The sequence below is a fragment of the Gadus macrocephalus genome, chromosome 8 (genome assembly GCF_031168955.1).
Source record: "Gadus macrocephalus chromosome 8, ASM3116895v1".
Taxonomy (NCBI): Eukaryota; Metazoa; Chordata; class Actinopteri; order Gadiformes; family Gadidae; genus Gadus; species Gadus macrocephalus.
The window spans coordinates 15,814,726-15,841,024 of NC_082389.1; the positions used below are offsets into that span (position 1 = coordinate 15,814,726).

The following is a 26,299-nucleotide window of genomic DNA, read 5'->3' on the forward strand; positions in this document are numbered from 1 at the left end:
CACTTTTATTTTATTTCTAAAACGTAATAATCCTGATATTGTATATTCAATAAATGGATGTGCCATTAATTAGGCCTAAGGGCCTAATTAAATCCCTAATTTGATGAGCTGATCTAGCCATAACACCTCGGTGACAGGTGACACATACAATTCCTTTTTAAGTATACATACAGGGCGCGTACGGCTATACACCTCAACATTATGCTAACATAACGGCTAAACTTTTACAGTGATAGGAGGAGGACGTAGGAGGAGGGACCTCAGGGACAACAACAAGGGTGAGTTCTCTTTCTTTGGTGATCATTTCTGTGTTGAAGTCACAACCTGTATTATTTATTATTAGCCTACTGAAGAAGATACCACAGATCTTGACTTTCATGCAACGCCCATTTATATGGGCATAGGGATGAGTATGTCCAAACCCTTTTATGTCTCCAATGGAGTGCGGCAGGGCGGAATTCTGCAGCAGCTTCTTAGAATATGCTCTCAATATGGCATAATGTATGATATTAAATTTAACTCAACGAAAAGTGTGGTGCTGATTCCTAGAACCAAGGTAGGAAGCTTGTCTTTTCCTTCTTTCTCACTCGCAGGTGAACCACTAGTGGTTGTAAAGAAGGTTAAATATCTGGGACATGTGATAAGAGATGAACTCTGTGATGATGATGTGCAGCGTCAGTGTGGTATACTGTATGGGCAGGCAAACATGCTGGCTCGCAAATTCTGCATGTGTACTACTGATGTTAAAATATCGCTCTTCAATACGTATTGCACTCCACTGTATACTGCCCACCTGTGGTGTAAGCGAAAAGGAAAAAACTTCAAGTGACATATAATGGTGCTCTGAGAATTTTGCTTAAAACTCCCAGGAGGGGTAGTGCCAGTGAAGTGTTCGTGATAAAACAATGTGCCCACTTTTAATGCTGTTCTGAGAAATTGTATGCATAGATTCATTGGCAGATTGACTATCGATTATTGTGTCTCTAACTGATATCTCTCACTCAACTTGCTTCTGGAAACATTGGACCCGAAGCTTGTATGTGTTTCAAATGTGTGTACATACATATATATTACATATATATTTATACATTTTTTATCTATGTACTGTGCTGTCTTTGTGGACCTTCCTGTGTCTTGAATAAAGTTATAATAATAATATATCTTCATCTTAACATTCAAGGTGTTTATTAAAACATTGCTTTAAGCTATATCTATAAATCAATCCTAATCATTTTAAAACATCTGGCCCATGTCCCCAACAGCAGCCCTCTCCGTCCCCATAGTGTCGGTCATCGTGGAAGGGTCGACGGTCCTGGTGGTCAAATGGTCTCCAGTTAGGGGAGTGGACTTCTACAGCCTTGTCATCAGCCAGCAGAACAACACTCAGACCCTACGTGTGGACGGGGAGAAAACCATGCTGACTGACCTCAGCCCAGACTCCACCTACTGCCTGTCAGTGCGGGCAGAGAGCTCCAGCACTGTGGGGTCTTACTCAAAGCCCCAGTGTGTTCAAACAGCATAGAACCACCGGCTGGGCAGAGGACCTCTGTTGTGGGAGCAATTTCTCTCACTGAAGATGTTGTTGGCTTTGCTGCTAAATGTATAGCAGAACAGTAATCACTGTGATTGTATAGCTGTAGTTTATAAATCTGTGAATCCCAGTCAAGAGAATTTAATCTAGGTGTACTTTTAACCTGCCATATAATCAATCACATAATTTCACAAACACTTTATCCAGAGAAGCACATTGACTACGGAGCGAGTAGCGGATAGGCATCTTGGCCAAAGATGCCTACAGGTAGACTGCAGACATTTGGGTTCAACCCAAACCTTTCGACTTGGGGTCTGTCATTTTAACCACTACAAACCCACCCCCTTGTATGGGTATGTGTGTGGATAGACTACAGAAATTAATATATAACCATGGTATATTCCTAAATGATGTCTCACATGTTGCATTATCCACTCAAACCTACTCCATCCAGTACTTGATGATTTTATAGGCCTACTACAGAATCACTAATGTAGCAAACAGGAAGTGATGAACCTTTTCCTCCACGGGTCTGAGCTCCTCAACCAGTCAGTTTTTAATCATTTCTATTATATATTAAGGACTCTTGGGCAAGAGGAAAATAAATATTCTAACTTTATTTTGCTAAGTTAACCATGTACATTTTGTAATAGAATTGTATCGGTGTTTCACATTTTTAACAATATTTAAGATATGGACATTTTCTCAGAAGTATATTAAAAAAGCAAAACAAAAACGCTGCGTGTGTTTCTATATTCAATTGTACATTTTATAAAGTCAAAGCAGACATATTCAGTAAAAGTATTTTATTAGAAAACAAAATGCAACAGAGCAATTACCCCAACAGCATAAATCAGGGGTAAGCATGTGGTACGAATCCCCTTCTTTGGGGGGCTCTACGGGACAAAACTTTCTCAGACCCATTATGTACAATGCCATAGAATGTCAGGAGAAACTTCATAGAAAATTAAAATTACTTTTCAAATATCAGACTAACAGTGTTCTAAAAGTGAAAAAAGGCAGAAAATTAAGATAAACCAATACAACAGATAGACCCAATGAGGCCCTTTCATGTCTCTCTCTGCCAACAATTCTTCTGTGGGGCAGAGTTTAAAGACTAGGACAATCAAGAACAAAAAAAAGGACTTGAATTGCGGTATTGCTTTAAGAGGACATCTTGTCGTTGCTGTGGCTCCTTCTACGGTCCCCGTGTTTACCGTGGTCGTTGCTGGACTCTTTGTGACGATGGCTCTTCTCCTTGCTGCCGCTCTGCTTGTGGGAGCGTGGCTCCCTCTCCCGGCTGTGCTCCCTCTTCCTGCTCTTCTCCTCCCCCCCGCCCTCCGTCCGGCTGCTCTTGTGCCGCTTCTCCCTGCTTCTGCTCCTGGTGGCGCGCTTGGCCTTCCTTTCCTCCCGGTGCCTGTCCCTCTCCTCCTTGTGCCGCCGATCATCTGGCTCGCCTCGGCTCTTCTTGTCCCTCGACCTCTCCCCGTCTCCACTCCGGTCTTTGTGGTGCTCCCTGTCCTTCCTCTTGCTCCTGTCGTTCTCCACCGCACCCCCGTCCCTCTCCTTGTCTCTCCGCTCGCCCCTCTTCTCCCGGCTACCGCTGGGGCTCCTCCTCCGCTCGCGGTTACGGTCGTCGCTGCGGGACCTGCGTCGCTCCCCGCCACTGCCACCTCCAACCCCCCCTCCTCCTCCTCCTCGTTCCCTGTCTCTATCTCCCCTGCCCTCCTTCTCTTTCCTCTGGCGGTCTCGTTCCCTCTCGAGCTCGCGGTCAAAGCTGGGTCCGTGACGCTCCCGTTCGCCGTGGCGGCTGGGCGACCGAGACGGCTTTGGGGACCGCCGTGGGGTGGGGGTCCTCCGGGGGCTCCTGTGGAGACACGTTAAGACGCAGGTTAGGGCAAGGCGTTCAGAGCGATCAAAGGGAAAGGCTCGTTGAAGCTCTACAGCCGGGAAAGCCCGGCTGCATCACGGCGGCGCTCCACTGGCCTGGCCGGTTCGGCGGGCGCCGCCTCCGCCTCCGCCTCGGGCTCCTTGGCCACGATCTTCCGCGGCCGAGCCTTCATCTGCTGGTCAATCATCTTCTGCACAGGCACCGGGATGCGGGGGAAGAGGGTGGAGAACCACTCCAGCTTGGTGAGGAAGGAGCGCAGCATCTCTCCCACCGACATCATGCAGCCTCCCCCGGCCTTGACGTCGAGCTCCTGGACGGAGAGGGGGCAGAGCCATGCAGAATGCAGTCAGTGCACATGTAAGCCACGGCGGAACATATCTGTTTGATGTCATGGTGGCTTGCTTTAGTTGGAAGATATTTTTGTGATGACCAAATACTGAAACTTCACCTCTGTTCATCTAGCTTAATCTCTCAAATATCAGTCAAATGTGTCTGATTTGAATTGGAGAAGAAGGAATGTCCCCTAAATATCCTTTAAACGTAACTGAGTGGCATTCTCCCAAAGACTGGATTAACAATAATTAAGTTGGCCAAAGTATTCGACCTAAAAATGAGTCGTTGAATGTCAGGCCTTTTTCCCCATTCATCTCTAAAATGGACACATGCGACACCATCATCCAGCATCTGCTTTCTCATGTTGTTTACCACTGATCCAGCCCACAGTGTCAATACAGACTGGAGTATGTACGCCGGTGCACAACAGTCGAACTGAAATCAACTTCATATGGTAGAGAACAGCCGCTTTGCACTCACACACGCAAACCAACAGTGCTGAGAAACATTATCCAATTCACCTGCTGCGCAATGGGCATCTAAAGAAAAGAACAGGGGAATTAACCGATTTGGTAGGATGTCATTTGAGCAGTTTATGTATATTTCATTGGTACACCATAATAGGCCTGGTTGCACAGCCCATTAGTCAAATTAGGATTTGAAATAAGCGTATATATCAAAAGTGAATTGTTAGAATAAACTGAATGCGCTGAAAAGATATGCATCCATCTGCATTTATCCTATTTTTTTGGTTTTCAAATGTGCAACAAGTCCTAATAACACGCCATCAAAAAGAGAGGACATGCCTTCAGATCACATTGGACTACAAGATGTTCTCTGTTTCATTCATACTCACCCCCATTAAACCAGCAGTACAGCAATGATCAAATTTAGCTATGCAACTTTACAGACTGGAGGAGAATTTAGCCAAATGAAGACAAAGGTGAGAGTCAGCTATGAGCATCACAACAAGGAAAGAACAGGGTTTTAAACATCTGCCGTGCCAATGTCGTGTCATTCATGAAGAGAAAGTTCTAACTGCTAAGAGATAGAAACATTAAATCATTACCCGTGGGGACATACCTCCTCATCATCCAGGAAGCCATCATACCAGTCCACCAGGTCGGGAGGCGGTTGAGTGTATCTGTTAATCGAAAAAACATACTTGTTTGATGAGGATGCCATAGGTACAACAATATATACTCAATATAGAGATATAGTGGTGTTTCCGGCTGCTATTTTTTAATAATTTGAGAAAAGCATGTATGAAGAGGCAATCATACCGTATGTACATGAATCCAAGTGCTCTGATGTAGGGAGAGTCTGTGTGAGTTATCAGACCCATCACCTGTTTGCGAGTCATTTTGAGCGTAAATAATTTGTACAGCAGACAGAACGCAGTGGACACAATACCACCGGTTCCTACTCCACGCACCTGAAAGGGAAATATGCAATTGTTAGATGTTAAGAGAAACCACACTACTGAAAATCAACCTTATAGTCTCTACTCCGCACATAACACAAGAAACAGTTGCCTGCCAATGCAATATTAGGTGACACGCCATTCAGTAACGAAAAGGCACTCAAGTTGGTAAGTTAAAAACCACGTACTTCTCACTTACCCCTCCGCACATTCCAGTTTGACCCGCGGTCTTCCTGCTTCCCTTTTCCCATGGTTCGACGTGATTCACCTGTAGAGGGTCAATATCGAGCAAATCAGTAATGGTCATAAAGTAAGGCTAGTTCATGGTTTGGCCGATATTGTAAACATCGGCTGATCCAAACAAACGATTACACAATTCGCCGTTTGTTACAGTAGGTACGGTAGTACGATCAAACAATTGGCTTTAAATCAAGGTTATAATTACAAAGTGCAAATTGTAAGGATTTACTATCAATGTAACAAGGACGAAAGACATACGGCTGTTAGCAACTCAAATCGATACAATGAAGTGCAATAACGTTAGTAGTTTACATCGTATTGAGCTAGCATTTGTCTAGCATTAGCTGCGAGATTAGCATGTTAGCATTAGCAGTGAGGTTTCAGTACCTTAAAGTAGATTTCGTCAACGACTTCATGGTACGTTTTAAGTTCATACAGTTGAACTTTGAAATACGGCGAAGACAGAACATTAGTTAGAATCATGGGGTTGAGGTTCATGGTCTTTTCGTTACCCCATAGGGGCAATACGTTCCCATGTTTCCCAGGCGCAGTCTTGTTAATGGCCTGCTGCTGATTCCCGACGTTAGCCATGATGGCTGAATCCCACGCCGCTGTCTTTACCCGCCGCGTTGGTTTCCGATTACAATCCCATCAAAACTATCTCCGATATTTGATCTTAAATGATCACCAGAAATGGATTGAAAAAAGTATTTTTGATAAATAACGGCGGGAACGGCGCGGCGATTAGTGCTGCAATGAGAGCGGCGGGTCGACCAGAGTGCTGCAGTGGTCTGTTGCTGAACGTAACGTGTGCGTCACCTCAGTACGACACAAAACGTGACCCCGCCCACTGAACGGATTTAGACAAGTTTACCGCCGTTATTTTTAAATAAAATATAAAACAATTAAAATATATCAAATATTGTAAATGGGGTCGGTAGGCCTAATTCTCCAAGGGTTTCTGAAGTAAAAAACGAATTGTATATTAAACTCTTTCTTAATTCATCTAACAACACTTAGTAGGGTAGCATGTCAAATATTTTACTAACTTGTACAACCTGGAAATGATGCCTTTCACATAGTCTGACTGTATTCAGTATAAGCTATCACTTTTAAATTATATCTATAAACTATACCACGCTTGGATTCCTGCATTGCATCTTTTTAAAATACTTTACATACTTAGGTTAATGAAGGATGGAAGGCTCATTTTTGAACACCACCAGTTGACCTATGTAACGTTTTTGTTGTATAGGCCTATAAAGCTTTTACTCATCTATCACACAAGTAGTGTAAAAAAATAGTTTCTTAGTACGAGAGAAATGCTGTTTTATTATTCTTAATTAAACTTGTAGGTCACAAGCAAATAAACAAAGACGACATATAAAAAGCATTTTTATTACCTGGATTGTCATTCTTTGCCAACTGAGATTAACATCAATAATATACACCCTTTGAAAAAAATTCAAATGCATTTTAGACAAAAAAAAGAAAGAAAAAAAAAGAGTACCAGAACCACTACCTTGAAAATAAATAAGTCATTTAAAAAATAGAATTTAAGGGCCAATACTAACATCCTATGGATTATACTGAAATACAAGGTAAACATAGCATACAATTATTTTCAGAAAGTGGTAGGGACCGTTATACACTGACCTGAGTACATTCCTGCACTGAAAAAAAGACAAAGTGTGCGCTTGATACCATTAGAATATTTAGAACAGAAGTGGATTTGTCCACCACAATGTGGACGGCGCTGCCATCCGTGGATAATGACCAAACACATGTACATCTTGCCTGTTATTGTGGCAAGGCAAAAGTAGAGCATGTTCTTTGTTTGATTCTTACACAGGACAAATTAATTGCATAAATATATGCAAGTCTCTTTCTGAAATTGGGTAGTCATAATTTTTTTTAATGGCTATCCTTACTCATATGATTTTTGTATAAATTAGCTATAATTTCAGAATTTTGGAGAAGAGGTCAAATATTTAAACTGACAGCTAAACATGCACAATAGATACTCTAACCATTCTAGCTGAAAAGATGGAGGCTTGAATGCCACAGTAGGAAGGCCAGCCTTCCCTTCAATGGGTCCTCACCTCTCAAGAGATACTGCAAATCAGCATTTTATTTAGTGAACAAGTAGACTATGCAGTGAGAGCACTCAATGATGATTCTCCACCGCTTTGCTTAAGGAAGTACTTACGCGCTTGCTAAATCTCGGTTCTACTTCCTCTGTCTTGGTCAGACAAGAGACCAATATCAACGTAGGCGCATGTTCACCAACGTTGAGGAACTTTTAACATCTTTGTCAGTATAAGGTTCTTATGAAAAATGAAACCAGCAACTTTTCAACCCCATGTCAGTTACAAACAGTAGATGAAGAAACAAAGTTTCTTGTATAGCAAAACCATTTACCATATCAAATAGTACCCAACAGTACATATACCCCATGTCTTTGTGCTTTCTAACAGTAACAAACTATTTACAAAATAGTCTTCAAACCCTGTATAGCTTGATCATATTAGTCACTGTTTTCTTCCGCACAGGGATAGACAGTAGTTAAAAAGTGCAATAACAAAAAAACATTTAATCTCAGTTTGCGCAGGCTCCCGGACATGTTTTCACTTCATGAACACTAGTGAGCTCCCCATGTCCAGATCCTGATGAAAGATTTTTTTTTTTTTTACTCTGAAGTCAGGCTAGAGTTGGATCTAAAGTTGGCTAAGTCCCTCTTGAGCATCTGCAGCTAGGCCCCTTGTCTGACAAACACATGCTTTCCAGAGTCTAGCGCTTGATCACCACCTGCTCGAAAGCCCCAGCTCCCGCCCTGAAAGAGAACCACAGCGTGACGTATAAACAGACAGATTATTACAGGAGCAAATGCAGAATTCATATGGCATTAATGTCTGCTCTACTTGTTTTCTTTCCCGCACATGCATGACATTTGTAATACTATAAAATCATAGATAGATTGAACTTGTATTATCGGTATGGAGGAGTATGTTACATCATATAACACATACCGTGTGTGTTGGCTTCCCAAAGCTGTGCTGCCCCCAGGACCCACAAACAACCTGAGCCCCTCCTCTGTAGCAACACAAACACACACAACACAAACACAAAGAGAGAAAGAAACAATTTGACATTAATAACAATATAAAATGCTAATCCACGTAAGGAAACAAATATCACTATCAAACTACAATGCACTAATAAGTAACACCACCAGTGTAGTGCATGGTCTTATTATCCATATGTTGTTGTAACTCTACTCCCGAATGTAGGTGCTTAATCAACAGCACTGATATCTCTTCCATCACAAGCACAGTGTCCCCTCGGTGTGATTTCAGAATGTAGCATGTGACCGACTGCCACACCCAGTAGTGCAAGTGATCAGATATTCATGTACCCTCTGCGCTGGAGTCCAGGAAGCCCTGACTGAAGTCCTGGCTCTGGAGGATCTTCTCGATGATGTCATCGGCGTCCACCCGGGTGGCATCCACTCTCTTCAGCTGGTTCTCCATCGAGTTCTGTTTGAAGGGGTGCCTGGTGGGTGGGTGCGTGGGTGGGTGGGGGGAGGGGGAGGGAAAGTCATGCTGAAGCCTGGGCGTAGATGCGTCACGTGAAATACAATAGTGGAAACAAGCTTGCGGTTTTATCTATAATAAAAAGGGAGAGGGTTCAATACATCGCTTTCTAAGCAGGGGTTCGATAAGAGCATGTACTTTGAAGGCAAGTGATGAGGCAATACAATTCGTATCATCTCCGCAATCTCATTAATCACTGTCACCAAGTTAATCTATAATTGGTCCGTGTACATCTATACAGAAACGATATTATTCCGCTAAAAAAAACCCATGTCTTTACATTATACTCCTGTGTGCGTGTCTTTGTGAGTGAGGGCACCTGCTGCGTGTGAGGCAGATGAGACTGCGTTACCTCGGCGGCCTGGCCGGGGTGGAGGGTTTCTCGGCAGCACGGCCGGGGCTGAGCGGGGTGGACGGAGAGGACCTGCTGTCCCTGTCGGCCCGCTCCGTCCCCGGCTGCTCGCCGGACTCCATGATACTGCCGATGCCCGTGGAGGCGGACTCCCCGGACGGGTTGCGGCGGTGTCCCAGCTCTGTTGGGCTGGAGGAGCGCGAGTGGTTGGTGCTGTACCCTGGGGGGTGGGGTGGGGGGGGGGGGGGGAGTGAGAGAAAGGTACGGTAGGTTTCTATTGGGTACATTGTGCGGAAGCTGTGGTTATTTTGAGACACGTCATCTGGGATCTGAGAGGTGTGTATTGTGAGTAACAGGAGTTGTGAGGCCATGTGTGTGTCTGGCTGAGAGACTGCATGCGTGTGAGTGGGATGGCGTGAGAGAGCGAGAGGAAAGGGAGCGAGGTTATTTTAGAAAGAGAAAGTTCTAGAGAGAGAGAGAGAGAGAGAGACACACACACAGACTGTGTGTGTGTGTGTGTGTGTGTGTGTGTGTGTGTGTGTGTGTGTGTGTGTGTGTGTGTGTGTGTGTGTGTGTGTGTGTGTGTGTGTGTGTGTGTGTGTGTGTGTGTGTGTGTGTGTGTGTGTGTGTGTGTGTGTACCTGAGATCTTTGAATGCTGGCTAGTATAGCTGGAATTCCTGGAGTGAGTGAGGCGCACGAGTTCATCTGGGACTGAAGTGCTTTCTAAAGTGGACGAAACAGATCATATTCATTCTATACAACACTTATTTTAAAGAATATTCAACGACATACCCAGATTTGCTCCTTTTGATATCCGGAAAAACAATGACACAGTATAAGAACATTATTCTGTCAATCTTCAGGACAAATTATTTATGTTTTCTTGTCTTTCTATTATTGCTTGTGGTTTTTGTGGCCGTGACACATGATTTTCAGCACTAGCTGAACAGGTTTGTGAATCACGACTTGTACGCACCACTCATATGCTGAGGTAAGTGAACGTCCCCTCCCTTTCGGGCTTCCTCCAGGCACTCAGTGTGTGGGAAACCTAGGACCGTGGCAGTAGATGCAGGCCTGGGGGGAAAACACAAGGGAGGGGTGTGGACTTATTTAGGGGAGAAGGTTTGGTCAGGCAGGGGAAGACACACCATTCATTATCTTACTAATTATTGAGAGGACTCTTACACACACAGGGACCAAAATACATGCAAAGACTTTTAGTAGCAGCCAAATTGCTAGTGGCTTTAACCGACCGTGCGTAATTTGGCAATCTAGGATCGGTTTTATCTACAAGGACAAGAGGGGACATTCCTAAATAACTAAATTGAGGAATGTCTTAAAGGGCTCAGCTGACCATTAAAAAAAAAAGGATAAATTCCATGTTTAGACCAGTGAGAATGTCTGACGAAGAATTAAAGGGAGGGTTGGAAAATACTTCAACAGACATTCATACAACAAAGGAGGAATGGCATGAGCCAGCCAGAGCCTTTCCTCTTTACTCTCCTGTCGAGCCTCCACGCAATATGAGCAAAGCAATAATCTGAAAGAATAGTGCTTCTCCTTTAATAGTTTACACATTAACCATCACCCAGACAACCGAGTGTGTTATGAGCACAAGGAGTCGGTCATGAATGGGTTGAGGGTAAATACTGTGTCAGGGGAAGAGGGAAGAGGGAATGGTTGACACACTAAGCTCTAGCCACACCGTGCTGCAATGCCGTTGGTGACTAATCACCCCATAACTACGGGGAACAGCCTGCTATTGCGTACGTCTTCCACATTCATCTTATCTTATCATATAATATGGGCAGTCTACCGTTCATGCTTGCCTTGATTACCAATGAGCAAATCAAGGCCATACCTTGACAAGAAATATGCAAAGTAACACAAGTAATACTCTTAGTAACACAAAAAATAGTCTTATCAGCACTTAGGTGTGCTTCAGATTATATATTACACAGGATGTGAAGATGCAGCTTCCTGTACTCAGTCACTATATTCAGGTTGTGGAGAGTGAATTCCTCTGCAGCACTTCCTCAAACACTACAGCACACTTCAAAAACCATAATCTCAATTTTATTTTGGTATAAAAATGTAAACCAGATTTCCACATGTATAGACAGACAGACAGACAAACAGACAAACAGACAGTGTTACAGCACAGCAGTAACGTATATATTCATACTAGATGTTGAACATTAAACATTTTAATAAATCCAAAGTGTTCTTACGTTTTAAAGCATGGGTCTCCCGACATTAGTTGTGTGGTGATAACAACCTGTAACAAAAGGTGACTGATTCAGCAGCTTTACTTTGAAGTAACACTTACAAGGGTAAGATATCTGAGAATACGTTTTTTGAGACATTGTTCCACATATTCTCAATGACATTTCAGGGCCGTAGGCATGGCAGATAGAGACATGCCAGAACATTGACATGAGCATTACATCACGGTTCTCTACGATTCTCTCCCTTCATTTGCAATTATATGTTTACTTGTAATGCTGATTTCGCATTTTTCCTGACATCAAGAGACGGGTAACTGTGGTTTAGTTGAGGGAGGAAGCTACTGAATGCCTTGTACCGGATCAGGTCATTACAAGTCATACCTTCCCTCCTTGCAATTCCCAGTCGATTCTGGGTGGAGGTTCACATGTGCGCACCTTGAGAATGGAGTTGTCCTGTCGGGAGTTCTTGGTGTCGTAGCCCTCCAGTAGAGAGCGCCGTGTGGTGCTGCCCGATCCAGCAAACTCGGATAGGTTCAAGTCGGCAAAGCCCAGCTGTAAAGGGTTCACAAGAGACGGGGACCCATTAATAAAACCCTAACATGTTAGGTGGAAGCTTCATGTCAGACCGATTTATTAAAGCATTATGAATGGCAGGGTATTTTTCAGGTTTGTTATTATTCAACATTGTGAAAGTTATCATTAAAAGCAATAGGTAACCAACACCGGAAAGAGGAAATGTAAAAAAAAATCTGGCTGGCTTACCGCACCTAACTAAGGAGACCTTCAACCACCCTTGCCCACAGTGTATCATGGTTTTATGATTCAAATCATGTTGTTATCATGGTGTGTTTTTGTGATACGAATACCAGCTTATCTATTTGCCGATAGTTTTTATTTGAAGAATGATTTTGAAATGCTTAAGATTGTAACATTACCTTTACGAAAGTCTTCCCTCCCTTCATTTCCTAAAATAAGAACAAGAAAACATGTGAGTGGAGTTCCCTTTCTCTGTCTGTGAGTCAGTTGACTTCAAATGTCACCGTTTAAATGTAATGAAGGTCTATTTATTCTTACAACCCACACATTTATGCACTTTGTGCCATAAAATGATTCCCCAGCAATTATTGTTTTCTATGATATATATAGTCGATGATGTTGCGATTACCTTGCGCACAGACACTCGACACACACATGGATCTAGTACACCTGTCCCAGCGTTGGCACTCATCTTGCACACAAATGATAACTTCTTCTTCCAGTACACACAGTTAGCCTGGACCGGCTCCCTGGGAGCAAAAATAATAAAACATATGAAAGATTAACTTGGACCGTGGAAGAGTTAACACAACGTCTTTAGTTATTCACTGTAGATACAGCTCTGCCTATGCAATATTATGAATCTGAGCACATTTGACATATTTAACTTGGATTCAATTAAAAAATGTACGGTACAAGAATGGAAAGGGGTTTGTGTTTGAGCAAGATTAGGGACCAGAAAACAATGTTTAGAGAGTTGGAAATCCAGGCGGTTGCCATAGCAAAGTCGTGTGAGGGACAAAAGTTAGTGTTTGGCATGTGTTTCAGCTGTGTGCCTATTTTTCCAGAGTGACTAACACTATGCCTCTAAGATGTGCTAAAGGGGTAGTAGGGCTATTTGTTTTAAATAATGTAGAAACAGACTGATTAATGAAGCCGTTGTGTTGAATATAATTTTTGTTCTGATCAACAGGAGGGTTTCTAACATTTCTAGGTGTTCATGCTTTAAGGGAGGAACATACATGAGGTGGAATCAATGTTTTGTCATGGGATCAATGTGCTTAACCCATGATGAGGTCAACGATGGAAACAAAGACAAGTGTCTTTCTTTCCTTCATCACACATTGATTGATTGATCATTGATCATTGATCATTGATTTTGAGAACTCTTCAATGCATACATTTTGTTTTTGTTTTCAATAATAACTTATATCCTTGCCCATGACCATGGCAAAGATGATTAGACCTACAATGTTTCTTATTGGTTAAACGACTCTAAAGTAGATCCATAACATACAGTCAACATAGCGACAAAATAACAAATAGGCCTTCTCCTGAGAATGTAGGATATTCCGATTTAAATCGCTCAGACTCTTAGATAAAACCAAAAATAAAACTGACACAGAAACACTTTCACTTATTGCACTACGTTGTTTTTGAACAGCAAGCGGTGAAGCCAACTAGTGACTATAAATAGTGTCTTACCGAGAGGACTCCGCTGAAAAGCCACCATCTATCAGCCTAACTTTACAGAATAAAACTCCGTTCACGAAGGGAACTGAGGAGAGATCGTCTAGCTCAAACACGACTTTGAATTTGAACTTCTTTTTCTTCATCAGAATAAACGACATAATCGATCAGCTCCAAGGGAAAGACGAGCGACACGTTCACCGCGGACAGCTGTACAGTTTACTGTCGCTCACGACAGCTCTGTGACTCCGAGCAGCTCTTGGCTCTCAAGGCACGTAACCACGCAACTCGCACGCACCCTCCATTCAAAATGAGCAACACCCACACGATGGCCGAAGGAAATATGTGACGTTGTGAGAAGTCTTCATGTGATTGGAAGTTTGAACTAGACGGTTTCGTGTTCAGTGTTAACAACAAAAAAAACCTTAGCATCGTTGGGATTTCTTTAATTGGTCCATGGATTTCACCAGTGTTCATCATTGTTATATATTAAACACATTATATAGGCCTATAATACAGGAACAAATGTACAAAAATGTGATATGTTATATAATCTGATGCGAGAGATATATATGTACATTATTCCATCATAATAAAAATTGTTGTAGGATTACTTTAAATAATCAGGCAGGCCTAACGACTCGAGACCTTCATTGAATGTGATAAATGGTAACATATTACTAGATCACATCTGCAAATCAGAAAAACAAATAAACTTAAAATAATTACAATTTCAATATGTTGAAACGTCGCCCTCTACTGACAATAAAATAAATAGCCCTAATTTAAATATAAATATGACGTTTAATATATAGGCTATACAGGAATCAGGATAGGACATTACATTTATCCTGATCACATGTGGTGTTGCATTGATAAAATATATGTTAAAGACAAAAAAAAAAAGATTTTTGTAAGGGGTAAAGAGACAAATGGTGATTAAGAGAGAGATGACGCTTGCCTTGTTTTCGGCTGTTTCCGTACAGCGGGGAAAGGCTCCGTAGCCTACGCCCCGCCCTCCAATATTGCAGTTCCCTACGACCCTCCTGAATCCGTCTTAAGCTAGGAAGAGGAGCTGTGTTGTATGGGAATGTTTACAGCAATTCGGCTAATTGCAAACGAGTGTATTTCGAACGACGGTTGCAGACCAAATTTGCTAGAGGCGCGCCCGCTTTGAAGGATGAATTGATAACTTTGCTTCTTCAAATTCTCGCTTAGGACATCTTGCTGCAACATTGCCGCGACACTTTCTACAATGTATCAGACATTGCATACGTGTTTACTCAGAAAGGCACGGTGTTGGGATGCTGATAGTCAAAAGACATACCAAGAGCTGTTCGACAAGCTTGATGCCAACAAAGATGGGAAGGTGGATGTGGCTGAATTAAGAACGGGCCTAGCTGCTATGGGCATATTCCGCAAAGGGGCTGCACAGGTAAAACTATGCGCAAACAGGTTCCACAACTGTGTGTGTGTGTGTGTGTGTGTGTGTGTGTGTGTGTGTGTGTGTGTGTGTGTGTGTGTGTGTGTGTGTGTGTGTGTGTGTGTGTGTGTGTGTGTGTGTGTGTGTGTGTGTGTGTGTGTGTGTGTGTGTGTGTGTGTGTGTGTGTGTGTGTGTGTGTGTGTGTGTGTGTGTGTGTGTGTGTGTGTGTGTGTCAAACATTTTGGAGTAGGCACTTCGATTTGGTGGAAACAGAACAGTTACATTTTCATAGAAAATCGTATCGTCTGGTGACAAAAACCAAGATGGGAGCCTGGACTTCAGCGAGTTCACTAAATACCTTAAAGAGCACGAGAAGAAACTGCGCCTGACATTCAAAAGCCTGGACAAAAATAACGATGGTAAGGTATGAAACGCATGTTGAACACACATGTTGACTTCTAGTCGTTACACTACAAACAATTTATAATTCTCTATGTTAATGTTCTTTTTTTGGTACGAACAATGCCTAATTCCCTGTATGTCAATGTATATATATTGCTACATAAAAGGATGCACGTTGAATATCGGTGCCTTGTATAACCTAGGACGAATCGATGCCACTGAAATCCAGCAGTCCCTTTCTGAGTTGGGCATGTCTGTTTCCAAAAAAGATGCCCAGAAGATATTACAGAGGTATCTATAAATGTCTATCCGTTATGCAACGATAGCAGTTGCCATCCAGTCTATTCATTAGTGTGTGTGTGTGTGTGTGTGTGTGTGTGTGTGTGTGTGTGTGTGTGTGGCCAGCATGGACATCGATGGGACCATGATGGTGGATTGGAATGAATGGCGGGAACACTTCCTCTTCAACCCCGCCCACAACCTGGACGACATCATACACTACTGGAAACACTCGTCGGTAAAGACAAAAAGCCCCGCCTATGTCCATCAGAAAAAGTCTTTCAAACCATGGCCAATAGCCTTCAGCCTAAAACTGATAAAACATGTCTTTACCTGACAGCCGACTAATTTAAGGCGGCTTCAGAATTACTGTCCTAGTTTATTGTGGGTTGGTAACACCTTAGTGAATTTCTCATATTCTCGTGTCCTCCCCCAGCTACCTTCTACAATTCACAAGTCTGTAATTATAGGTCTTTCCAGTTGCGTTGCACCTTTTGATTCACAAAAGGTGATTTAGAATCACAAAGGGTAAACCGCAGGACTAGTGTCCCTACTATGTGGCTGCAGTTTATCTGAACGAGTCTAAAGCTCCGAGTACAAAGGTTGAGTCACCTCATAGCTTGAGATTAGGATTTCATAAGCAGAACCTGGCTGCATTGTTTTCCTAACAGTCGTCCTACTTGTTCATTAGCGTTGGCCCCTCAGATTAGAAAGGAGGGGTTGTGTCATTTGTGGGAGAAAACTGTCTGTCAATGAACAACCCAACGCATCATTCGATTTTGACGCTCTAACTCTGATTTGTACTCTTGTTGCTTTGTCCATGTGTGTCGACCTAAAAAAGAAGAACCCTATTCTATCGAGTTCATATAAAAAAAAATAGAGAAAACAATAAAATAATCCTAAATAGCTAGAATGATCTTTTGTCATATTTATAAACCTTACTTGCCATGCGTTGAGTTTTATGTCTTTTTTGGAAGAAGGGCCATTTTATGATACCTGACCCAATCTCCCCAACTCCCCCCAAGCTGTAACGTGTGACGTCCCTCCTCACCAGGTGCTGGACATAGGCGACAGTCTGGCCATCCCGGACGAGTTCACAGAGGAGGAGAAGACCTCTGGGATCTGGTGGAAGCAGCTGGCGGCCGGGGCGGTGGCCGGGGCCATCTCTCGCACCGGCACCGCCCCTCTGGACCGGATGAAGGTCTTCATGCAGGTGGAGCATTGGAATCCCACAGCTGCCCTGCAAATCAACCTTGTTTCCCCTGTGTATTAAAGAACATCCCATTTTATCATCAGGTGTGATTTTAGCCATTGCAGTCCATTTAAAAAAAAATCAACCCTAGTGACCCAGACAGATCCACCTACTGTACCAGCCGGAGGGATCAATGTACCCACCAGTAGGCTAATCTATCATAAAACATCTGGGTTGTGTTGGAGACTCCAACGTGTGATGTCCCAAACAGTACGATTTGTAAATGGCTTGTAATGACTCATCAACACCACACCTAATGGTAAAATAGTGTCCCTTTTAAACAAGTTTCTGTTGGGTCATCTTGAGTGGGTCCGTTGTTTGACGGCCTCTGTGTCTGTGGGCTGCAGGTTCACTCCTCGAGAACACACCGCATCAGCCTCTCTGGGGGCTTCAGGCAGATGATCAAGGAGGGCGGAGTCGCCTCGCTGTGGAGGGGGAATGGAGTGAATGTGCTGAAGATCGCTCCAGAGACCTCCATTAAATTCATGGCTTATGAGCAAGTAAGACAGTCTGTGTGTTTGGGGGTTTCGTGATGCGTGTCTTTATGGGTGTGCGGGAAGTGGTGAACCTACATAATCAATCATTCATTTAAAAAAGTTTGCTTAAAATATATTGAATTGTCTCCGGCAGTATAAGAAGTTGTTGTCTTCAGAGGGCAGCAAGGTGGAGATACACCAGAGGTTTATGGCTGGGTCTCTGGCCGGGGCCACGGCGCAGACAGCTCTCTACCCCATGGAGGTAAGGCCTCTGAGGCATCTGATGCATCCTGACCCTACTCCTGGATTGTTCGATCCCTCTTCCTCTTGCGTCTCTGTTTTCATCCTGTTTTCTACAAATCCATTGCATGATCTCCATAATCAGTGCGTCTGGCTTGACCAGTTTGCATTTTGATCTTGCTGAGTCCCCAGAAAGTTAGAAACACATTCTTTACAGACCATGAACATTGTATTGAGTCTGCCTTAAGAAACTACTGCTTTATCCTGTTTTCAGCTGGTGCTGCCGAAATGCTAATCCCTAAACAAACGGAAGATGAGCCAGTAGGCATATTTTGTTCCTACTTACAATATGTTTACATGGTGTGACGACTGCATTCAACTTAAGCAAACACACAATGCACAGAGAGCTGGTCTGAGTGTTGTGAAAAAGCTCCTTGTTATTTGAGAACCTGTGGGGAACGCAGCTGTTGTAGAGTGTACAACACAGAATATTGTAAACACAGGTGACTGTGGCACATCAACAGAAAGAAAGAAATGCATTCACTGCCTTTGCTATTAGATAAACTGTATTTGAAGAAAAAAAATTGACAAATTAATATTTCATGAGGTTAATATGCTAATAATGATTAATTTAAATTTTTATTGGTAATCTGTTTTTTTTCTTGTTGCTAAGTTGATGAAGACCAGACTGACTCTGAGGAAAACAGGGCAGTTTTCAGGGATGTTTGACTGTGCAAAGACCATCCTCCACAAAGAGGGAGTCAAGGCTTTCTATAAGGGCTACCTCCCTAACTTATTGGGCATCATTCCATATGCTGGCATTGACCTCGCTGTGTATGAGGTAAGCTTACCCTGTCGGATGACATTTCAAAATAAAGTGCACTCATTTTAATTAAGTAATATTTGGAATGCATCAACCCCTCAATCATGGGCCATGTGAATGCAAATTGCTTACGAAGCACTTTTACTATAACAGTGCAATTCTCTATATTGGCTTTTTTTTTGTGTCTCAGAGTCTCAAGAATGCCTGGTTGTCCCACTATGCCAAAGACACGGCCAACCCCGGTATACTGGTTTTGCTGGGCTGTGGAACCATCTCCAGTACATGTGGTCAGCTGGCCAGCTACCCCCTAGCCCTCCTACGCACACGCATGCAAGCTCAGGGTCAGTACTCATATTTTGGCAACAGTGCTAAATGGAAGCACAATAGTACAGACAAGGGTATATATTGTTGTGGGAAGTAGTCATCCATATTAATGGGTGACTGGATGGATGATTTCTTTTTGTATGTTTATTACTGAACTATTATTTAACAATTTAATCATTAGACAATGCTATTATCCCTTTTAGATAGTGTACAGTGAAAGACTGAGTACATTAGATCTGAGACAATTTATGAACTATTTATCTTTTTGATTCTTCAGCCACTCTGGATCCGTCCGACCAGCCGACTATGAGCCAGCTTGTGAAGAGAATCATGGTCAAAGATGGCTTCTTTGGACTCTACAGAGGCATCCTACCTAACTTTATGAAGGTCATCCCTGCAGTCAGCATTAGTTATGTGGTGTATGAATACATGAAGACTGGTTTAGGGATCGCAAAGTGATATTTCAAATCGATTGGAAGTTATAGGTCTCATATTTAAGGATTCAAAAATGACAGAGAGTGAACCATGCGTTAAGAGCCAAGAACATTTTATCGCTACTGTAAAAGGAACAAGAATCATGATGTTTTTTTTCAATTTTTGGTAACCCAAGCAGGGGTTGTTTAGTTGAAATGCATGCATTTAAATTGTTCACATTTTAAATGAATGCCATTCCCCTGTGAGCAGTCTCAAAGAATACACACCAATATAATACAAAGAATATACCAATACATTGTGCAATAGGATCCTATAGTTGTAAAGCATTGTTTTTCTTCAAGGAAGTTTATCGGATTGGCGCTTGTCCAGGGGGCATTTGTAGTTTAAACTTAATTTGAATAATAACCACACCATCACACCAGCTCCTGGTTCGCTCTTTTTAACACCACATTTTGTGTTTTAAAATATACAGTAATTTCAATTTGTTCTCAGAATTGTGGGGATGACAGGGTGTTGACCAAAAATATGAAATAAGATATTTGTAATTCTGAAAAATACAACAGATTAATACTCATTTTATTTTTGTGGAATGAATATTCCAATGCTCGTGAGACTACTAAACTTTTATTGTTGACTTATTTATATATGAGCTATGATATGAATTAATCATGCAGAAACACTGAACAGAGTTAAGATAATCTTATCTTCCACTAGCAAAGAAAGCAAAGACATCCACCATGATTTTAATTATTCTTAATAGGGTTATATCATTATCATTTCTGTATCCTTTGTTTTGACTTTTGGCTGTTTGTGTGTGCATATTCAAGTACATATTTTTACTAATGCATGTCAACATATTCAGTGTAGCAGAGCGAAACAATCCGCAATTGCTCATCTGAATGTTTTTTAACTATTTAATGTGCCTTAAATTCCCTCAATGCGTCACCATTTTGTGGCATTGAGTGTTTTGTTTGGGTACTATGTTTACAATTTCAGACATTAGATGTACATTTAATTTACAGTGTCATTTATTTACAATGTCTATGCTGTTACCATGAAACTTCAAGAAAACCCATTCGCTTCCAGGTTGTTGTCGTGCTTGTGAATGTATGTATCGGACTGAATTGCAAAGAAAATGTCAATTTATGTAATGTGTGAGTGTGTGTCGCATTGGCCAAAAGATGTGAGCTACTAGATCAATCCCACTTAAAAAAAAAAAAAAAAAAAATGGATTATGCTTTCAATATCTGTACGTTCTGGGATTGAGAAGGTAGACCTCTTCAGCCTATTGTAAAATGGCTTTGATAGTTGTTGAACATGTTGATAGAATAATCAAGGATCACAGACCACTGTATGTATGATGATGTATGACGTCTGTAGGGTCTACAATGACCCTTGGGCCATTTCTATTGGAATCATTAGAACATAATGAGAAATGTGTGTATATGTGTATGCATGTCAAAGATTGCCTCCAAAGTTGTATTTTAACACTTAAAATACAAATAAAACCTAAACCCTAAATAAAATATATTATACAATGTTGTTGATTTGATCAGTGAAGGCGGTCAGGTTATTGTTTAAAAAAATTGTAGACTCAAAAAAGGATGTGAAGGCAGAGCTGTTACGTGTTTACATTGTTTGTATAGTTGATTGCCCAATGGGTTCCTGTCAATGGTTCGTGCATGTTTGGGTCTACCGCGTTGCTATCCCGCGTGAGGTTTGTGCTAGCGAGACACCGTAGCTGGGGATTCCTGCCGAACTTAATGTAGAGGTGGGCCTTCAGATAAAAACAAACTTCAATACTGATTACAATTGGTAAGGTGCTTATTTGTCATCGCATTAATAGTTTGAGTTCGTTTGTAGTATTTTGCGGGCCAAGTGTACCGACGGACTAAATCCTTGAAGGTTAATGATTGGATGTTAAAGCGAAGCTAAGAGTCGTCCATCGCTAGCTAAAAATATTGTAGCTGTATATAGTGTTGAGTTTGGGGGGCCGGAGGGGGGGGGGGGGGGGGGCGGAGGGGGGGGGGGGCGAGGGCGACAACATGGCTCCTTTGAACACAGCTCAACTTATTGGAAGAACATCAATATGTAATGTTACGCACCAAGCTTTCCTTTTAACACCCTGCAGATACAACCGCCTTGTACACTAGTATGACCAGTGATGTCGAACTTGTTGAATATGAACCACGACTGGGCATTGGAAAATATATAAATTAAGTTCTAACACAAAGCTGAAATAACAATCTCCGCGCAAATTCATCTGACCTGAGATTTTTAGTTTGTCATGTATTAATGATATTTAATGTAAGGTTAGCATTCGTTGTATTGTTCAATTGAGTGATTTCATTGTTTTAATTGTTTTTCAAATTAATATGACTAATCAAATATTAACGAGGCAGTCAATCTGAACATTAATTCAATACAGCCCAGCCAATCATGTTTCATTATCTTACTTCTAGCAATAACGTTAGCTTTAACTCTTTAGTACAAGCTATATAATTAAATAATACCCAACACTACCCTCTTCTCCGTGACAAACTAATCTGCAGCTTTAGGCCTACTCTGTATTATATATCATCATACCAGCAGTGTCGGTGTTGTTTTGTTATTATTAATAGTTTCTAATAGTGGTAATTGTATTTTTTTTCATTAGAAGTTGGTTGGCATGGGTAACACAAGTGACAGGGTGTCCGCTGACCGCCATGGCGCCAAGGCTCATCGTTCTGACAGTGGCAGCAGCCACAAAGATCAGGAACACAGCAACAAGCTGGTGGACAGCACAGATGATCCCAACATCTTCAATACTCATGGATCAGAGTCAAAGGTAATTCATGAAAACCAGTTTTTCACTTCACATTATATAGCTATCATTTTTTCATGCCCTTTATGATGAATCAATACTTTATTTTTCAGTTCAATACACATGCCACATCTCCATTCAAATGTGCACCGTGGAATGCTGGAGATAGAGAATAGATAAGACTAAATTAATAGCTGCTAGGGTGACTGGACATTCATAACTTTTTCGACAAAAACTATTTGGTGTCTTGAGATTTATTTGAGTTGAGTCATTGTTAAATATCTTCTTCTACTGCTCACTCTCACAACCAATGTGAACAGTTCTTAGGGGAGGGAATGGGTGACGAGTGCTCCTGATAGAGGGGACATGACTGGGGCGCTGTTTGTTTCCCCACCAGGTGTCTGGGGAGAAGGAGTTCACCGCCCCAGATCTAGAGGACCTGGTCAAGACGGGGCCTCAGGCCAGGCCTACTGTCATCCGCTGGGCTGGGGGAGGCAAGGATGTCTTCATCGCCGGCTCCTTCAACAACTGGGGAACCAAAATCCCCCTCAACAAAAGGTGAAGGGAGCGAGGATTTTTACATGGTTTACATAATACACGGGACTTTAAAGATACGTTATGTGGGCTCTGAGAATGTAAGTGCACTGGATCGATAATCACTGTTACATTCACATCTTGACCTAATATTTTAAATGCCTGAATCAGTGACTGTAAGTAAACGTACCAGGCAGTCATTTTAAGTATCAAAAATGTTTTGTTTTGTAGTCTTATAATGATGTGTCACTCTGTGTCCTCAGCCACAATGACTTTGTAGCCATCTTGGACTTGCCAGAAGGAGAGCACCAGTACAAGTTCTTTGTGGATGGACAGTGGGTTCATGACCCTTCAGAGGTACAGGAACGGCTCAGCTAAAAGCTTCAGCTTCTTCATGTAGTATAGTAACCTGAACTGTCAGTCAAATCTTACTACTCAAATCATATCATAGATGAACAAATAAATAATTTAAGTAATTGAAATTTGAACATCCATACAGCCAGCCAGCCAGCTTTATATGAAGTCAAAAGCATCTACTAGATCTGGGTTCCTTAGTGTTTTGAGGTGGCCTAAGCGTGTCCAAAGACCAAAAATGCCATGTTCTACATGAACAAAATGGCAGTTATTCCAGAATCTCTTTTCTCTCGTGGCTACATCTGATGCACACACGCCACTGCTTCCAGACTGTGGTCACCAGCCAGCTGGGCACCATCAACAACCTGATCCAGGTGAGGAAGTCCGACTTCGAGGTGTTCGACGCCCTCCAGGTGGACTCCCTGGACAGCTCCGACACTACGGGTCAGTCATAGGGTTCAGGCCCCACCACGTTTCCCATTACGATCACACGAAGGATAAGCCGATCACTGTCCGAGGTGGGATGGTGTCGTGTTGTTTTTTAACCATTTTGGGCGATTCCAGATCTATCCAGCTCCCCGCCAGGACCTTACGGACAGGAGCACTACGTCTTCAAACCCGAGGAGCGCTTCAAGGCCCCGCCCATCCTACCCCCTCACCTCCTCCAAGTCATACTCAACAAGGACACCAACATATCTGTGAGCTGGCCTTCCTCGCTCCACAGCCTTTTATTTGACTTTTTGACCCTTTCACTGTAATTGTAAACTTTCTGTCTGTGTTTCTCTACCTCTCTCGCTCACCCTCTCTCCCTCTCTCTCTTGGTCTTGTGCCCTCTCACCATCGCAGTGTGACCCCGCACTGCTACCAGAACCAAACCACGTCATGCTGAATCACCTTTACGCCCTGTCAATAAAGGTGAGCCGGACATCTATTAACTGTTTGAGCATATGGTTATTACCACGGTTTAGTACAGACCACTCTCAGAAGTCTGTGCACAATCGCAAGGCTGCATAGTAATGGGAGTGGGATTTGTGGGAATTCATTGGGTCAACCATTGAAAAGCCATTTATGATGCACATTTCTTCCTTGCATACCCATTAATACATTAGAATAACAAAACTCCCTTTCTGTTTCCCTTTGCCTTTCAGGATGGGGTTATGGTGCTAAGTGCCACTCACAGATACAAGAAGAAGTATGTGACCTCACTGCTGTACAAGCCCATCTAAAACCTCAACCGCTTTGGCTTTTAGATAGCAGAGAGCTGCATGTGTGGAATCCACTGAATTTTTTAATCATCGCATTTAGCCAAGTATTGCACTGAAGCAACAGTTTACGGGTAAGCTTAAAGCCAGTCAATGAGCAGACGGTGTCAGAAGTGGCACATTGTTCAGCTCTGAGGGCTCTGACCAGAAAATAGCATTGGCCAAAACATGGATCCATAGAGTGTGGTCAGTGGAGCAATTGGCAATGCAGAGCCCGCTCTTCACCCATGGGTGGATAGAAGGTACAATGAGGATTGATTCACAGTCTACAGTTAACTGGTATTAAGGGACATGGCGAACCACCGTGTGTATTTGTGTGTTTTGGTCACCTTGGAGAGGGGGGGGGGGGGTGCATGCTCTTGTGGACAAAGACTGTTTAGATGAAAGAGTGTGATTAAGAGAATGTTCTATGCATCTCCCTATGAGATGCATAGAAACAGCCAGCTTTATTGATTGTGTTTTTGAGATTAAGTTTATATAATAGAGGAGTGTCCTTCATATTCAGACCCGACACACTGCAGCCGATACTTGAAGGAAGTGATGTTTGTCAACAGGAAGCACGGCGATAATGGGTTCATAGGCAACAGAATGTGGTTTGAATGGTGTAATCAGATCCTAAAGCTCACATTGAAACAGCAAGTGTAACCATGGCTAAAGTCTGTTCATTCCCATTAGCAGAGTACCATAGAAAGGGAGGGTTAATAGTTAGGCCAGCAAACTAACGACAGAGGCTGGAGGCTGCCTGATCAAGTGCAATAGAACTGGACGTGGGGAGTCAGAGTATTCCCTTTTCCTTTTTAGTTTTTTAATCAGACTGGTGTTAGTGGAATCTAGGTCCCAGGCACCACACTGGTTTAGTTCAGCTGTTGCCTTCATCGTTTCCTAATGCTGCCAGCACTTTAATCATCCCCTGCGCAGGATCACTGACTCAACCGTTCAACTCAACCATTCAAGCAGCATTACAAGTCTTGTACTCTAGTGGTTGGAAGGACTGCAGTCCAGTCTTCTGTTTTTGTTTTTCAAAAATAGAGATGTTAAGATTGCAGTGCTTTTTGTGCTTTATCTGTGTTTAAAAAGATTGTCCATAAGGATGTACTGTATTTGACTACTGTAGTGTTGGCATGTATATTTATATCAAGTGGCTTGAGCACGCAAACGGTTCCTGTTGCTATAGCTATTTTGCATGTGTTGATTGATATCAATGTTATTTTCTCACAACCAACATTGATGTTTTCTTTCTGAGTAGTTGTGTAAAACTAAAGGCAATCATGCCAAGTTTTGCTACGGCTGTCACTGTTGAGATGGATATATTTTTCATTATTTGCCACTGTTAAGGATGGAAAAGACAATGCATGTTTGTGATTGATCTGAAATGTCTCCCTTTTTTTTATCTGCACAATGTTTCAATTTTGTCTATTGTAGTGCCATAATCATCGGTTTGGAGGAATTTCTGGTAGGGTCCTAATTATGAAGTTGGTGAAAATAACACACAACACATATGTTTTCGAAATGACTAGGACATCACTTTAAGATTGCCTTCAAGTGTTGATTAGTTGGTTGCTCAGAATGAAATAATTTAAAGTGTGGGGAGGGGATATTGTGAAGCTTGAACCAAAACTAGAATTTTCAAACCGTTGTCTTTATAGAAAATGCAAATAACTTGTTTTCAATTTTAGGGCACTGGTTTTTACTTGTTTTCAAATAAATCAAACTAACTTATTAACTTTGTGTTAAAGAGATCATATTGTCTGAACCCAAATTATCTTTGAGTTACTTGAAATGTACTAGTTACTGTTAGCATAATTCTAAATGTTCAATATCCTTTGGTATGTATAACAATGCAGAAAGTCTCTTCACTCTCTGTTGACAAACTG

General features: G+C 42.2%; 5 protein-coding genes across 7 annotated transcripts in view; 3 read left to right on the forward strand and 2 right to left on the reverse strand.

Annotated features, from left to right (window-relative positions):
• LOC132463345 (uncharacterized) overlaps positions 1–2,353 on the forward strand; it is a 32,118-nt gene extending 29,765 nt beyond the window's left edge. Inside the window, exons 17-18 of the mRNA XM_060059423.1 lie at positions 231–278; positions 1,263–2,353. Of these exons, the coding sequence (XP_059915406.1) occupies positions 231–278; positions 1,263–1,522 (308 nt within the window). The 3' untranslated portion in view covers positions 1,523–2,353. The remainder of the gene's footprint in view (positions 1–230; positions 279–1,262) is intronic.
• On the reverse strand, positions 2,323–6,234 carry prpf38b (pre-mRNA processing factor 38B). The gene is made up of 6 exons (XM_060059424.1): positions 5,806–6,234; positions 5,378–5,446; positions 5,039–5,190; positions 4,839–4,899; positions 3,518–3,732; positions 2,323–3,398 (listed from the first exon to the last, which is right to left on the reverse strand). The coding sequence occupies exons 1-6, from the start codon at positions 6,007–6,009 to the stop codon at positions 2,696–2,698; spliced, it is 1,404 nt and encodes a 467-aa protein (XP_059915407.1). The 5' UTR covers positions 6,010–6,234; the 3' UTR covers positions 2,323–2,695.
• A 563-nt stretch (positions 6,235–6,797) lies between these two features.
• Positions 6,798–14,143, reverse strand: LOC132463347 (EEIG family member 2-like). 2 transcript variants are annotated; one of them, XM_060059425.1, is made up of 11 exons: positions 13,834–14,141; positions 12,758–12,878; positions 12,528–12,557; positions 12,028–12,144; positions 11,596–11,642; positions 10,341–10,438; positions 10,004–10,087; positions 9,364–9,583; positions 8,834–8,970; positions 8,448–8,511; positions 6,798–8,251 (listed from the first exon to the last, which is right to left on the reverse strand). In XM_060059425.1, exons 1-11 carry the CDS (start codon positions 13,977–13,979, stop codon positions 8,209–8,211), a joined length of 1,107 nt encoding a protein of 368 aa, XP_059915408.1. In that variant the 5' UTR covers positions 13,980–14,141; the 3' UTR covers positions 6,798–8,208. The 2 variants fall into 2 exon arrangements, with proteins under 2 accessions (XP_059915408.1, XP_059915409.1); XM_060059426.1 differs by lacking the exon at positions 12,528–12,557 and having other exon boundaries at positions 13,834–14,143.
• Positions 14,144–14,790: 647 nt separating this feature from the next.
• LOC132463349 (mitochondrial adenyl nucleotide antiporter SLC25A24-like) lies at positions 14,791–21,012 on the forward strand. Its single transcript, XM_060059427.1, has 10 exons — positions 14,791–15,253; positions 15,534–15,660; positions 15,847–15,934; positions 16,049–16,160; positions 16,977–17,135; positions 17,522–17,674; positions 17,805–17,912; positions 18,564–18,731; positions 18,904–19,054; positions 19,315–21,012. Exons 1-10 carry the CDS (start codon positions 15,074–15,076, stop codon positions 19,494–19,496), a joined length of 1,428 nt encoding a protein of 475 aa, XP_059915410.1. The 5' UTR covers positions 14,791–15,073; the 3' UTR covers positions 19,497–21,012.
• Positions 21,013–21,138: 126 nt separating this feature from the next.
• On the forward strand, positions 21,139–26,148 carry prkab2 (protein kinase, AMP-activated, beta 2 non-catalytic subunit). Of its 2 annotated transcripts, none has more exons than XM_060059430.1 (8): positions 21,139–21,287; positions 22,129–22,299; positions 22,673–22,833; positions 23,073–23,166; positions 23,493–23,607; positions 23,728–23,861; positions 24,010–24,078; positions 24,312–26,148. In XM_060059430.1, exons 2-8 carry the CDS (start codon positions 22,141–22,143, stop codon positions 24,387–24,389), a joined length of 810 nt encoding a protein of 269 aa, XP_059915413.1. In that variant the 5' UTR covers positions 21,139–21,287; positions 22,129–22,140; the 3' UTR covers positions 24,390–26,148. The 2 variants fall into 2 exon arrangements, with proteins under 2 accessions (XP_059915413.1, XP_059915414.1); XM_060059431.1 differs by having other exon boundaries at positions 21,144–21,287; positions 22,132–22,299.
• The last annotated feature ends 151 nt before the right edge of the window (positions 26,149–26,299 follow it).